Here is a 12,222-nt window from a genome sequence, read left to right as displayed (position 1 = left end):
CATTTCCAGTCAAAAATTAATAACTAGAGCCAGCCGGAAAGACCTCCCCAATGCAGTTCTCTCCCTGCCTTCAGTGTTGCTCACTGTTGCTCGTGCCAGTTGCCTGTTCCAAATCACTCACCCCTTCCACAAAAGTGCATATTCCTTCTCCATTAATTTGAGCTGGCACAAGCAGATGGATCAATGGCTCTTTTTGGCAGGGGCTGAGATGCTGGATGCTGCAGCAGCAACAGCTTGGCAGCATTGCTTTGGTACATGGATGTTAGCGCCAGTTCACCATTCCCCAATCAGCCAAATGAGAAGCAAGGCAGGAGAGGAGAGGACAGAACTGGAATTGCAAAGAGCCGATGTCATATTTCACAGAGGAAGCCTCATGATATAAACAAACAATAATTCTAACAACATTGTTTTGCCTCTTTTTTAAATACATAGTCCTGCTCAAATCCCTGTAGATCTAATTAAAACTTTCTTGGCCACCCACCAATCAATCAACATAATTATATAGTCTGGCAAAAACTATAGCAATGAAGACAAAATGAAATTGTTCGGAGATGCACCTATGTGGGGGGAAAAAAAAAGAAAGGCAAAACAAAACAAAACTGGAGAGCAGTGCACCATCCCTTATTTGATTTTGGTTTGTTTGGAAACTGCAGAAAGGTTGCAATTGTATTAAAGATGGTGTGTTTGCACCTCAAAGAGTCATGCAGCAGATGTTCAAAGCAGCAAAATGCCTAGAATTTGTCAAGGAGGATCTGAAAACACCACGAGAGAACTTTGCAGGGGACCCAGGGACCATATCAGCTATTGACATGAACTGACTGCTGGAGGGACTGAATCAGAAAAGAAGCTCTTAGCACAAAGGGCAGACACTCAGAATGTGCTCTGTAGTCACCGTGAATAAACCAGCACTTGTTCAAGTTCCTCCCAGGCACAGTCTGAATTTATTTCCTGTGGGTAGACAAGGTACTTGCTCTGGTCCCCTGGATACCACTGCTGTGGCAGTTGGGTTATTTGCATGGCAGCAAACATATGTAAGTTATGCTGGAAATGAACCTGATCCAAATTCCATCGAAATCAATGAAAAGACTCCCACTGACTGCAATCAGACATAAATGAATTGAAATATACACGGAGCCATGGCCAGACTTGAAAACTGAAATCATTTTTTAAAGGTTATCGAGGAGTCTTGTTAAAATTGTTAAAAATGACTTTGGACTGAATAGTGAAATGAAGCATATTTTCTTTTGAACATAATTGTTCAAATGGAGGAGGAAATCAGAGCGATTCAGATTTGGACTGGTGAATGCTCCAAACTTTGGCAAGGAATGGTTTTGACATAAGGCAAGCACAAACTCTATTGCTGTACACATGCAAACACTCATATAAATGTACAGAATCTCAGGGAATGCTTGTGATGAAATCAGCAGAAGCTTAGCTTAAGATTTTCTTCTGTTGCTTGGGCAATTTATTGATGTTTGTGTGAGTATACATGTATTGAGCAGACAGATTTGTTTATGTAACTTGACCTTCCAGGTGCTACACCCACAGATGTCCCAGATAAATTGCTAGGAGCTCTGGGCAAGAAATTAACTCAATTTTTTTTGTTTTTTGCTTTATTTCCCCAACATATTCTGTCAAACTTCTCACATAATTAAAATCACGAGTGACCTTTTAAAATTTTTATTATTTACTGATCAAATTGAATAAAAATATGGGGTAAAAAAAGATTAAGAAGCCAAATATTCATTTCAAACTAAAAGTAATATTTTGTTTATCATGCAATAAAGTATCTAGTTTTACTTTTCTGTACACTGTATGTACACATAAGTATCTATATTTTAAATAACTATATATTTAAAATCTTTCATACAGGCAAAGCTAGCTCCAGAATACCATTTTCTTTTAACCAAAGAAAGGGAAACAGTTCATTTTCAAACTGCTCAAACCAAACATTTAAATTTGACTGCTTTGGCTTTATACTTTCAGCCAAAGGAATTCTACAGATTAGATTTTGAGCCAAAAGAAGCCTTGTTTTCATAGTGTTCTCCACAGATAAGAGGACTAATTATAATAATTTTTCTATAATTATTATTATTTTAACAAAAAAACAAAGTAAAAGACTTGGTAATTTTATATGAATCCATGACTTAGAATCACTAGGGTTGGAAAAGACCACTTAAGATCATCCTGTGCAGCCATCATGTCGTCACCACCGTGCCCAATTCAAGAACTCAAAATTCACTTAAACTTGCAATGGAAAGATTGACAACAGAGAAATACAGATTTCCTTTGGATTTTATCTTGATTTTTTCATTACATGCTCCAAATCCTTCCTTCTGATATTTTGGTAAGAGCAGAGTCCCACTCAGTGTGGTCTTCTCCTGCTTTCTTATGAACATTTATTCTGCTCGCACTAGAGGGAATACCCTTCTCTGTCTCACTAACCTACAAAATAGTAGATGGGTGCCACTGATCCGAGAAGCTGTTGAACAACCAGCTGTTGAAGCAATCAGACTGGAGGGAGAAAAGGTCAGAAAAAGAATTCCTGTCTTCTTCTGCCCTTGTTTCCAACCAGGTAGATCCTACAAAAGCATTTACCTTTTTAGCAGTTGCTCTGACGGGCAGTTGCGTTTACTTCTCGTTGTGATTCTCAGATGTGAATGTCTGCTGAAAAGTATCATGCTGTTAAGTATTATATAACCCATGTGAGGCAAAATGATCTGAATTAATAAAAATAGATGGCCAGATCTACCTCACCCGATTTTGTATCATGTAAGTGTGTATATGAAAAGCTTTTCTGGTTGATCTGTGAGTGATGCAGCTGTCTCCAGGAAAGGATTCTTGACCAGGAGTTTAGAAATGATGCATCAGTGAAGTAGGACAGAGTTGCCTAAGAGAAATTTTTTGCTTGCTCATTTTTTCCATCCTGAAATTAAATACTGTCAATGAGCAAGCTCATATCTTCAATCAGCCTCGGGGGTTCTTGGTTTTTGTGGTGTGTTTTTCTTTTTGGTTGGCTGTGGATTATTGTTGTGTGTGTGCGCTTAAGTTTTTTTCATTTTTTTTCCTTTCAGTAGAAGGGTAGATTAGAGGAATATTATTTCTTTCTATTGCCTTTTCTTTTTTCCAGTTGATTTTTTTCTATAGCTGTACCCGGAACTCCTACTTTGTCAACAGTTCATGAGAAATCAAGCAGGGAGCATGAACAAGAAAATACCATCTGTAATGATGATAAACTATAAACAGCATTCACAGGCCATTAAGTTTGTAATCTTTTCTCTTCATCATTATTCTCTTACCTCCATTAAATTCCTTCACAACCAAGTGAGGAAGCCAAAGGTGACAGCCGTAGAGTGATAGACAAGAATTTTTATTGTCTTGTCGATACAGATATACCCAGAGCTGATTGAATGTCAGGTGAACCTCCCTGGCGATGAATAAAATTCAGTAATCTCTGAAAAAGGGAGAAAATACAAAAGATTTTTTATGCATGTTAGGCTTTTAAGAAAATGTATGTTACTGAAGTATTCTGAGTCTATGGAAGATGCTTTGAGTGATATTTATTGTTTACAGGAAACTAGTATTTGCACTTGTTCCTCACACTTCAAATTGCAGATTTGCAAGGTGGCAAGACAACCAGGGACATCCTACAGCCATTATTCACTTCAGGAACTGGAAACTCATAAAATATGAGGGAATATGCGCACCACTAAGAAACTTGCAGCTGATTTTGACAGCTGCAAAGTCCCTCTTATCATGAGAAGGAAAGTTTGCATTTTCAGCCAAGAAAAAGAAGAGAGGGAACCATGCTAAGTGCCAGATGTTGAACAGATACACACCTGGTAGAACAAAGCTCAGTAAAGCCCTTTAACTTTTTCCCAGGTAGCTGTAGTCTGATATTCAATTGCCCTTTAGCCTCCTCTTCTCCAGGATGTACAGCTCCAGCTCTCAACCACTTAACTGGTAGGTTGGTAGGTTGGATGCTCACCACCTTCATGGCCCTCTGCTTGGTAGCCCTCCTCATTTTCTCCATGTCCATTTGGAACTCGAGGCTCACAACCAGAAACAGTCCTCCATGTTCAGCCTCCTTAGTGCAAAGCACAGAAGTATTATGATTTATTTTGATCTCCTGATGATGTTCTTCCAAAGGCAGAAGAGCAGCTTGCCTTATTTGCAAAGAGAGAACAAATTATGTTGGCTACTTGGCCTCTATTGCAGTATCGAGGTCCTTTCATATATCATAGAATGGCTTGTGTTGGAAGGGACCTCAAAGATCATCTAGTTCCTATCCTCCCTTTCCAGTCAGTTCGTTTCAGCTTTTGAGACTAGGGATCCAGCCAATTTTCAAGCCTCTATCAATCACCCATACTTCCTCAACTTGCTATGATACAGCTATGAGAGATAGTGTTACAATAGTTAGGTACTTAATAACACAAGGCAATCACGTTGGTCAAGTATTATTTGTTTTTGCTAAAGCCATTTTCATTTTTCCTGGTTAGTTTCTTGCCTTTTATGTGGTTGGAAATGTCCACAGCATACATTTCAGTTATTGATGGTAAAAACCTTCTGGGTATTATTGGGTTGCTTTAAAACAGTCAGGATGAAATGTGACAATTGCTAGGTCATCCCTGTGGTTATCATTCATATTGGCGGTGGTGAATGACTTGACCACACAATATACCTTAGGCTCTCTCGTTCCACCAGTGTTTACTTGTTTAAAAGTTGTTATAATAAAACTCATTCCAGCTTTGAGCTCCAGTTCAGATTTTCTTTAGCTGTAAGGTTAGAGCACTAACTGACTATGCATAGCCCTTGTATAAGTGTGGTCCTTGCAATTCTACTTTACACTTGACTGAATTATGAAACCCCACAGGGAACATTCGAGATTTCTTAGGCTGCATAAACTTATCAGGAGAGCACGCCAGCTGGGAATTTTGAGCGGATTTCCTTATCAACTGTCTTCTGTGGCCTGTCAGCAGAGATGTGGTTTTGGCTCATAAATCTCATTGTAATACCTGACATTGGAACAGCACTCACAAGCATGACATGGGAATGGCTTGATGTCTCCAAATCACAAGGAGAGATGATCACTGAATGACTGAAATGCAAGGCCAGCAAAAGGGAGCACGTGTTACTAGAGGAGATTTCACAAGTGGGATTAAATCTCAGTACATATAAGCAGGCTAGTTTCTAAGAGGGCTGAATTCAGCTTCAGTGTGAATATAGTAGATGAGCAGGCACGTGAGTATTGCTTCAACACCTGATGGGTTATAGAAGCTTGTTTTGGAGCAAATCACATGCTCCCTTCCTCCAATGACATATTCACTCTTGGTCTATCACTGAAATCATTGTGCAAAACTGGCTCAGGAAGTCTCTGCAGCTGGAAGTTCAGGAAGGAGGTCTGGACGCAAAGAGCAAAAAGTGAGTCTGCAGCATGGGTTTTGCTGACTGTGTGGGAGGGAGTGATCCTTTTGGATCCTGGAGTGGAAATGAATCAGCAGAGCCAACATGAGAGACTTTCCAGAGATCCAAACAACTCTTATTGTCCCCAAAGAGAGCTACTGGGTAATAAACATCAATAGATATTTGAGTAAAACCACTGCCTTAAGGGAACCTAGCACTGGGTATGGGTGCCATGTACCTTCCTGGACAGAGAGGCAGTGACACTGACTGGTTTTGCTTGCCACCCAGCTCTTCTTGCCAGATAATTTACCACCTGAAATTTCCGCTTGAGGATTTAGCAAAGCAAAATGTATCTTTAAATTATATAGAAGCAAAGTCTTGCACTTTTTGAGATTACTTTAAACCTTAGTCTTTGCAACAGGCTGCAGCAAGAGGGAGTAAAAGAACAAAAAGCCCTTGCTGTTAATATTTATGGCAACTAAAGCTAAATTGCATCACATTAGCAGATGAATGGGAGCCCCTGTTAAAAGCTGCAGCAGCCTAATTTTAGGATGGCACTGGTTTGGGGCTTCATTGTCTAGAATAACAAAGGAGAGCTTTCATGTTAATTAATTTGCAGGAATTATTAGTGTTAAAAATAAATAGTGCAGTCACCTTTCCAAATATAATTGGAGTGCGGTAAATGAAATTCAGTTGCGAGAAGATTTAGATTTTATGTTATTTCAGTTACAGATTATTTTTTTTTTAATAGTTCTTCTGTGCCAAATGCATTGCCCCTATGTGAAGTCCCAGGACTGAGTTCTGATAATATCTATGTACCAATGATGTAAATGTTGCTACAAAGCAATCCATTTAGGTACAAAATTTGTAATTTTTTTTTTTTTCAAATGCAGATTTCTTTTGGATAAATTATGTGTAATGACTGTTCATCACTCACCATGGCTTGATAGGAATCAATGGAGCAGTGTTCCTTTTAGGCTCCCTTCATTACACGATGTTTATGGGGAAAACTGATGATTTAAAATGAGTCTGGATTCACAAAATCCTGATTGTGCAAATATTTTCTACATTCAGATTTTACTGCTTAACCTAAAAGACACTTGAGAGCAAATAGACAGTTATGTTATGGTCTATACTGAAAACTCAGCTAGTTGAGCTCACACAGTTTTCTTTCATTCCTCTTTCTCCCTTACTGCTTAATGGGAGTTCAGGCAATGTTTGCAGTCATTGAGGTGCTTCTGGCATGCAGAGGTCTGTCATCTAACATCTTTCAAAAGACAGGAATCCTGTGGAACCACAAAGTGTCTTGGGGCTACATTTCTACCAGCAGGATCAGACTGTGAGCATAGGAAAGGGCTCCTGCAGATGACAGATTATTGCCGTAATTATTGTAAGGATTTATGACCTTGACAAAGCCTATATTTCCACCTGTCTGAGTCTTTCCAGTCCCAAGTGAAGATTTGTGTTCTCAGTTGTGTTTCCTTCTGTTCCTGCATCTCTACCCAAGGCTATAAAAGTCCCAAGAAATATGTTTGCTCCACTGCAGCAGCTCCCCAGAACTGGTGTGTACTTTCTCCATTAGGCTTCTGTCTGTGCTTTCTGACTCCAAAAGTGAGAATCCTCCCAAAGCCTTTCATGTCTGTGCATCCTTTTCTTTCTTGTAGACATGGCCATGGAGTCATCTTGCTACGCACCAGTGCTTCCCTTTGGCTGCTTATATGAATTCAGCCCCCTCTAATGGCAACATGGGGCTTACTGTATCTCCCAGCTCAGAAAGTCATCCCTTACATCAAATGACGGGAAATGTTCTTGCGTGCCAAAGAGTCTGGGTTCATTTGTCTGATGACTCAATCATCACATCAGCTGAGACAGAAAGATGGCTGGCAACAAGATTAGATTATGGTGATTCAAAGTGTCTCTCTTAGATAAGTGCCTACCATGAGTGTTCCAAAATGCACACAATCAAATTGTAAAGCTGGTGAACACAATCAGATTGTAAAACTGGTGACCACAGCATGCTTTGAAGACTGAGGGCATAAATAAGGATTAGACAAATTTAGAGAAGACAGGTCCATCTGTAGCTATTAAACTTAAGGGGTCAGGTGTAATTGCTACTGCTGGATTCTCCAAAATTCATGATTCCTGAAAAAAGGGATCAGGAAAAGGATCATACTGTGTATCTCTTATATCCATGCACAGCAAAGGACGGGTCCTTAGGTAAAACCCAGTATTTTCTCTCTGTGACTGATTCTTATGTGTAGCTGCTGAACAGCTCTGGAGGTGCAGTATGCTCAGCGTATGCACTGCTTTCTACTATCTTAACTCCTAACGCTTGCCAGTCCCTCATCATAATCCAGAGATAGCTGTTGGCCTAAATGAGACAGCTAGATGGCTTCCTTCATCAGCCTTGCCCACTCCTTGGCGCGCAAACCTCTATTACAAGGAAAGATAATTCCAAGACAAAGTTCCTCAGATCTCTTAAACATTTTGTCCTTCTAAGTTCTTTTTCTCTCTCACCCAAATATCTCTTTGAATTTCATCCCTCTGAATTAAAGCCTCTTTAAGTGACTTTTCCTAAGAAGGTGTGACTCTTTTGTGTGTCCACTGGCATCGATCTTTCTGGCCAACACAATGTGTGGAAGACCAGGGTAGGATGGATAATCATACTGTGACTCAGCTTCCACCCCTTATACAACAAGAGTAAAACTCACTGGCCTTTGTGAAGAGTTTTAGGCCTAGTGAAGAAAAGGAGCTGTTAAGTACCAAAGTGTTAATTATTATTATGGTCAGGCAGTAACAGCATGTTTAACTGGGAGATATGGAAACAGGTATGCCACTAATTGGTTTACAGTATATTTGGCTGAGGTCTGATGGTTATAATGCAGACAATCCATCATTATTGTAAGCAGCATGAAGTTTTGCTCAACTTCAATTACTCTAAGTCTCCCTTTGTGATCTTGTGCTAATATCCCAAGACGTGTCACCAGTGAGCATCTGAGTGAAATCTCTAGAAGAATGTGGAACAAATCTGTAAATCTCCTTCTGAAATGCCCTGCCAAAAAAATACAATAAAGTCTTCCACGTCAGGAAGGAAACATTAAAAACGTTAATTAAGAAGTAAACTCTTCTGAAAATCAAATGGGAATGAGTGAGAGCAGGCAAATTGGGACTGACTAGAATTCTGGTGGAAGAGCCTTTATTTCTCTCCAGTCTTTAAGAGCATCACCGCTTGCATTCATCCATAAAAGCTCAGGCCTGGTCCCATGGCTCAGCCTGTGGCGATTGCTCAGCAGCTCCCACACACTGGCACTTCAGGGTGTGGTTATCTGCTTTGGCCACCACATATGACAACACTGGAGAAGAGATCTAGTGATAGAGAGAGCACAGCTCTTGAGGGAGGAACTCCTGATCTTTCATGAGCAGCTAGAGCAGAAAGGTTTTCTCTACTCTAAACCACATGGGGGGAAGTCTTCTCTTCTCCTCTTGCTGTCATTTTATTTCCCAAAGCGTGTCCCTGTTCCCATCAGCACTTATGTGAGCACATCTTGGCTGTGCCCGGTGATTTATCCAAACATCAGCAGCTGCTTTAAGTGATGGCACAGTGAAGCAAAGGCAGAGGAGGGAATGGAGAGGTTGAAATATAACTTCCACCCACTCCTGTGCTGTGAAATCATGCACGGGGGCTATGCCCAGCAGCTCCAGTGCACTTACATCAGTCACTGAGAAAGGGAAAAAGAGACCATCTCAGAGCCTGCTCAGACATTTGGGACCGCTCCATTACGCAAATTAAAATATTTCCCCTAGAAGAACTATATGCACACATGTATGAACTGCTCCTTCGCTTTTCACATTTGCTTCCAGCTCCTGAGCATTGTTTAATACATTAGAAGGTTTTAGAGGTTTCAGCTGCTGGGAAGCGCGGGAGAGGAAGGGATCAGCTGTGTGCGAGTGCAAAAGTTGGAATAAGTCCTCTCGGAGCGAGTGTGTGTGAGAGGGGGGAGGCGGGAACCAATCGCTCCCGGCACACGCGGGGGTCCTGGCGGGGCTGCGGGAGGAGCGGTGCAGGAGGGGAGCGGGGAGAGAGCGAGCGGCGGCTTCCAGAGAACAGCCGGGAGAAGGCACAGCCGGGATTTGCTCCTCTCTCTCTCTGACTTCAATTCAGCTCCTCCCCCGTGTGGTTGTGGCTTTCCCTTCCATCAAAAGCCCGATCAGGAACGCCAGTTTAGGGGGGGTGGGGTGGGGAAAAAGAAAGAAATAAAAGGGGAAAAAAAAAAAAAAAGACAGAAAGAAAATAAAAGGAAAAAAGTGCAAAAGGAGGAAAAGAAAATAAGGAAGAAAAAAAAAAAAAGGAGAGAGAAAGCACTCTCCCTCTCCTCAGCTGCATCAAATACAGCAGCCTGAAACTTTATGGAGTTCTCGCAGTGTTTTCCCCGCGGTGGGTAGATCGGCAGCACCCCGCTCGCTCCTTCCTGCTCTTTCTCCCTCTCACTCATCAGCAGTCAGCAGCGATGGAAAAAGTTGCTGGCTGGTACCCAGCCTGGCACGTTGCTCTCCTGTACTGGACATGGCTTTTCCTCTTCACTTTTGGCTTTACCGGCGCTGAAATAACTTGCAGATCCTGCCATTCCCAGGTGAAGCCGCAGCAGCAGCATCCGCAGCAGGGATTACCGATGCATTTGAAGACCGACAGGGGAGAAAAAGAACAGTGGAGGATCCCGGGGGAGCAGGGAGGTGAGAGAGGGCAAGGGGCCGGGATGGATACGGAAGATGCCGAGCTTCAAGCACCCTTCGACCCTGCTGTGGCGGGGACCAAATTCAGCGGCTGGGAGACCCGCAGCTGGGCGAGCGAGCCGGAGAAAAAGCTCGGGGACGGCCGGCCCGAAGCAGCGGCAGCTCCTACCGGGGAGTACCTTCAGCGGGGTCACTGGGGCGGCCGGCGGAACTCGACCCGGCGGCGGCGGGGCCGCAGCCCGCGGGGCACGGCGGGGCCGGGCGGTGCCGCGGGGCGGGAGCCGGGGGGCTCCGGCGCCGCCCGCTTCGGGCTGGAGGAGCTGCGGCTGGGCAGCACCACCTTCGCCCTCACCGGCGACTCGGCGCACAACCAAGCCATGGTGCACTGGTCGGGCCAAAACAGCAGCGTGAGTACGGCCGCCGTGGGGGCTCGGCGGGGTGGGGGCGGCGGGTTTGCATTTTTCCTTTTTTTTTTTTTTTTTTTCTTTTTTTCCCTGTTTTCCCCTCCTCCTTTTTTCTTTCTTTCTTTCTTTTTTCTTTTTTTCTTTTTTCTTTTCCTTGGGGGTGGGGTGGGAGAGAAATGCAGGTTGTTTTTTTTTTTTTTTTTTTTTCCTTCTTCGAGTGGGGATTTCGTTCCCGGGAGCCGCGGATTGGCTTCGCTTAGCAGTGTGCAGTGGGGCAGAAGTGCCTCTAAAAGACCATTCTTCTGGAGCAAAAAAAAACTTTCCGCCGCCCGCCCGCTGAGCACAGCCCATTCCAACTCCTTCTCCATCACCCTGCAGGCAGAGAGGGGGAACGACCACCACCCGCGGCGGGGGAGGGGCGGGGAGGGGACGGTCCGAGAGGTCCCGTCCCCCACACTCTGGCTGCCCCAGGGTAACCCCGCCGGCAGCAGGGGATGCTGAGCTGTGAGCAAGGCCTGGGAAAGCTCCAGGGCTACTGCTGCTGCTCCTCCATTGCTGGGACCCACGTCAGCCCAGGGTTTAGCCCCATGGGATGTTGTCTCTGAGGTGCCTCTGTGCAGGGTACAAAGGTGCTTTCTTGCCTCTTGTCATGAAGGTGTTAAAATGAGACAGCTCTGGTCTCTTCCCCATAACCTGGACTTTTCTCATGAATAGCAACAGAATGGCTCTGACAGGAGCCAAGCAGAATGAAATCAGCCAGAGAGATAGGTGACAGGTTTCCAGTCTGGAGTAATAGTTGTGGCATCAAAGTTATCAAGTTAACTCGTATCCCTCCAGCCTGTGCTGCAAAGGTAGCCCTGAGCCAGGAGCCTGCTGGTAGCTCTGCTCTGGGGCTAACAGGAGTGAGGGTCTGAGTGCCCCAGTGAGCAGAATGCTAACAGGAGACAAAGGGATACCAGCGTGATTTGGTGTTTGCCCGTACAACTTCATGGGGGAAAGGGCAACTTGGGCTCCTCTGCTCTCAGCCAGATTTTTGTCTGCTTGGTACAAACCCTTGGCCTCCTTCTCAGCTTTTAGCATAAGGAACCTGGTGATGTTTTGAAATTAGGGTCAGATCATTATGAACTCCTTTGGTATGGATACTATTAAAATATATCCCAGGCACTCCATTTAGAATTAACATGAATGTTGTAAGCCCCATGCTGTGGGGTTCCGATCTAGTTAATTGAGACAAGGTATTATTGGCTCATCAGCATTTTTTTTCCTTTTTTAATTAGTTAATTGACAGGGGGATACCTGTCATCTCCATTTTGAAGGACCTTCCCTTTTCTTCCCAACTCAGCTAGCCTCTCTCACATAGTCGTGGTAACAGAAGTTGCTGGGGAGGAACTCCAGTCTTTTCATACTGATTGAATTGAGTCTGACACTGGTTTAAAGAGAGCTATTTGCTAAGAAAAAGCTTCTGATATAAAAAGTCACCCAGCAAGCATCAGTTTTCCTCTTCTTTTCACACAAAGATGTTTCATCTCTATATAGATCAATACATTAGTATTAAAAGTAGCAGTTTTTATTGTACTGTCTTAGACATATACATATGTATAGTTCTTTCTGCCCACTGTGGTAGTATGGACTGTTAATGCTTTGGTCTGATTTACCTGCTGAGTGTCTCTGTAAAACTGCTTGC

At 43.3% G+C, this 12,222-nt stretch overlaps 1 protein-coding gene across 1 annotated transcript in view; it reads left to right on the top strand.

Annotated features, from left to right (window-relative positions):
* The first annotated feature begins 9,695 nt into the window (after positions 1–9,695).
* Positions 9,696–12,222, top strand: part of LOC122175874 (VPS10 domain-containing receptor SorCS1-like) — a 268,752-nt gene continuing 266,225 nt past the window's right edge. The window contains exon 1 of the mRNA XM_042863898.1: positions 9,696–10,541. Within this exon, the coding sequence (XP_042719832.1) occupies positions 9,912–10,541 (630 nt within the window). The 5' untranslated portion in view covers positions 9,696–9,911. The remainder of the gene's footprint in view (positions 10,542–12,222) is intronic.

The sequence above is a fragment of the Lagopus leucura genome, unplaced genomic scaffold, assembly GCF_019238085.1.
Source record: "Lagopus leucura isolate 7727_CA_CO unplaced genomic scaffold, USGS_WTPT01 Super-Scaffold_741, whole genome shotgun sequence".
In the NCBI taxonomy this organism is placed as follows: Eukaryota; Metazoa; Chordata; class Aves; order Galliformes; family Phasianidae; genus Lagopus; species Lagopus leucura.
This window is presented reverse-complemented; position numbering and strand designations above follow the sequence as displayed.